The 2,597-nt window shown below is 37.1% G+C and overlaps 1 protein-coding gene across 1 annotated transcript; it reads right to left on the reverse strand.

Annotated features, from left to right (window-relative positions):
• Nucleotides 1-1,463: 1,463 nt before the first annotated feature.
• Nucleotides 1,464-2,033, reverse strand: LOC114371377. Its single transcript, XM_028328839.1, has one exon. It carries the CDS (start codon nt 2,031-2,033, stop codon nt 1,464-1,466), a length of 570 nt encoding a protein of 189 aa, XP_028184640.1.
• Nucleotides 2,034-2,597: the final 564 nt, after the last annotated feature.

Genomic DNA, 2,597 nt, shown 5'->3' on the forward strand with positions numbered 1-2,597 from the left:
TTGTTTGTAAAATTTCTCAACAAACTTAAGGTACAAGAATAGGCATAGATATACCCAACTAGATTAATTGCCCTTCTAATTGTCTTCCTTATCAAGGGAAGCTTCCCAATATCTTCAAGCATCAAATCAATACAATGAGCTGCACAAGGAGTCCAATAAATATGTTTCCTTTTCTCCTCCAACAACTTACCCGCTAAAACATAGTTGCTCCCATTATCGGTTACAACTTGAACAACATTCTTTTCTCCAACTTCCTCCACAGTGGCATCAAGCAACTAAAAAATCTTTTCACCCGTCTTTACAAAATCAGAGTCATCAACAGACTTCAAAAACATGGTACCAACTTGAGAGTTAATAAAAAAATTAATGATGCATCATGTTATGCTGGACTATCATTACCAAAGACAAAAATCATTAATGGTACAAGAGGGCAACATGTTATGAGAAGCACTCATACATGTCTCGGGGAGTTAAAATGTCATATTCTTACATGCCCATACTTCAACCCCATTAACTTATATGATCCGTCTCATGTGAATTGAAGCACCTGAACTCTTAATTTGCTTCAATCAGCTAAAGGGGTGTAGCTTGGATTAGCAAGCCACACACTACTATCTAATGTCTTATCAGAACGTTTCTAATAATATCTTTGATGAATCGTGCCCTATGTACTGCTCCTAATAACACGGCATGCTACTAATTTTAACTCATGTGAAATGAGGAATGAAGTAAAGGCTAAATTACTTTTGGCTACATTAGATAAATTTCTCAATAAACAATTATAAAAATTTAAAATAAAATGAATTAAAATGGATATGAATTAATAACACTTAATCACATATTATGTAGAGATTAATATAGATCATATGATTCAAAACCACCAAATAATTTTTCTTGTTGAAATTTAGTGGTGTTAATTCTAATATGCACTTGAACACATACGTAATAAAGAGGATCAGTTAATTTAGAAAATTTTAAAAAAGTTGAATGAAAGAACTTTTATTGAAGTTAAGCTTATGATTTGATTTTAGGTTATGAAAGAAGTTTAATTATTTTATCGTTTTACTTTTTTTTTTTTTATCTCTGATTAGTGGCATTGCAGGGAAGTTTGTTTAAATATGGTCAAAAATCAAAATCAATTGAAAAAACTACATGGAAAAACTTTTATAAAATTCGAATACACAAGTTAATTTTAATTTATGAGAAATTTAATTCATTTAGTTTTATATTTAACTATTTATTATGGAGAAGAACATTATCGCTACAAGGCACATATAAAATCTACCATTCATAAGTTCTAAAGCAATTTAGAAGGGAAAACACATGATGATGATGATTACATTCAAATGATGCAACCTTGTTGTCATGTAATTGAAAAAAAAACAACTTGACATGTGATGATGGGTTCCAAAAACTTATAACATCCCACTAATGTTTTCCATTTACAAGGTTGAACCAATCAATTAATTTTTAACAGCAAGAACCTGAAGATAATTAGGAGCAGAAACAGTGGTGGCATTAATCCTTTGTTGCGGAGAAGAGTTTTCTCTCTGAGAGGGGCTTCTCCAAAACCCACTTCCATAAAACCTCTCCCACATCTCTTTCTCCAACTCCACCACCTCCTTGTCCTTCTCCACCGAGCTACGGCTTCGCAGCACCGCCACGTCGCCGCCGTCGTTGCTGCACAGCGGGTAAACCCGCCCGGCGCTGATGATGTCATCGCAGCAGCCGCAGGTGCACCGCGGCCGCGACGGGACCACCGCTGCTTCCTCCCTGGTCTGAAGGAGGAGGAGGCGGCGGCTCCGCTGCTTCCTCCGCAGCGCCTTCTGGCACAGCATCGCCGGAACCTTGTACATCGCTAGGTACATAATGTTGGCCAGGCCGAAGGAGAAGCAGCAGCACACGGCGGCGGTGCCGCCCACCGCCTCCCCCATGACCCGCGTCCCCGCCTTCCGGTAGCTCTCACTCTGCTGCAGCAGCAGCGGCTGCCGCCGATGAGATGCCGCCGTCGGAAGAATTACTTTTTTAGACATAACTGATTAACAGAATCTGTTATGAATGACTAATTATTTATTCCTCCAAAAAGAAAAATAAACAAAGAATGGATCACTAGGGTTATTTATCCCTTCTCTTCTCAGCACCAAATGATCATCCACACGTTGTTCTCGTGTGGATTCCTTAATATTCTGAAGCAAACATATCCTTTGCTTTGGCCCTCAACCACCATGGCCTATGTAACTCCTAATATGGTTTGTTGGCAACTCAGCTTCATAAGTACCAAACATAATAACCTTAGAGTATGTTTGGATAGAGAATTTTAACTGAGGAAAGTAATTTATCAGAGAATTTGAATTTCTGTAATTTAGAATTCATTGTTTGGATGTTTTTTTGTGAAGAATTTAAAATTTTGGAATTTTAAAACAGAATTTTAAACAACTAAAAATCTGGAATTTCAATTTCCTTCTAAAAGGTGAGAAATTGAAATTCTCTTCTTAAAGTCTTCTTCAAGAAACACTGTATGAGATTGTGGAACATCGATCGGGTCTGAGCGTAGAGGAACACCTATAACTAGTACATCAATCATATCTTTTCTTTTT

This window comes from Glycine soja, chromosome 10 (assembly GCF_004193775.1).
Source record: "Glycine soja cultivar W05 chromosome 10, ASM419377v2, whole genome shotgun sequence".
NCBI lineage: Eukaryota > Viridiplantae > Streptophyta > Magnoliopsida > Fabales > Fabaceae > Glycine > Glycine soja.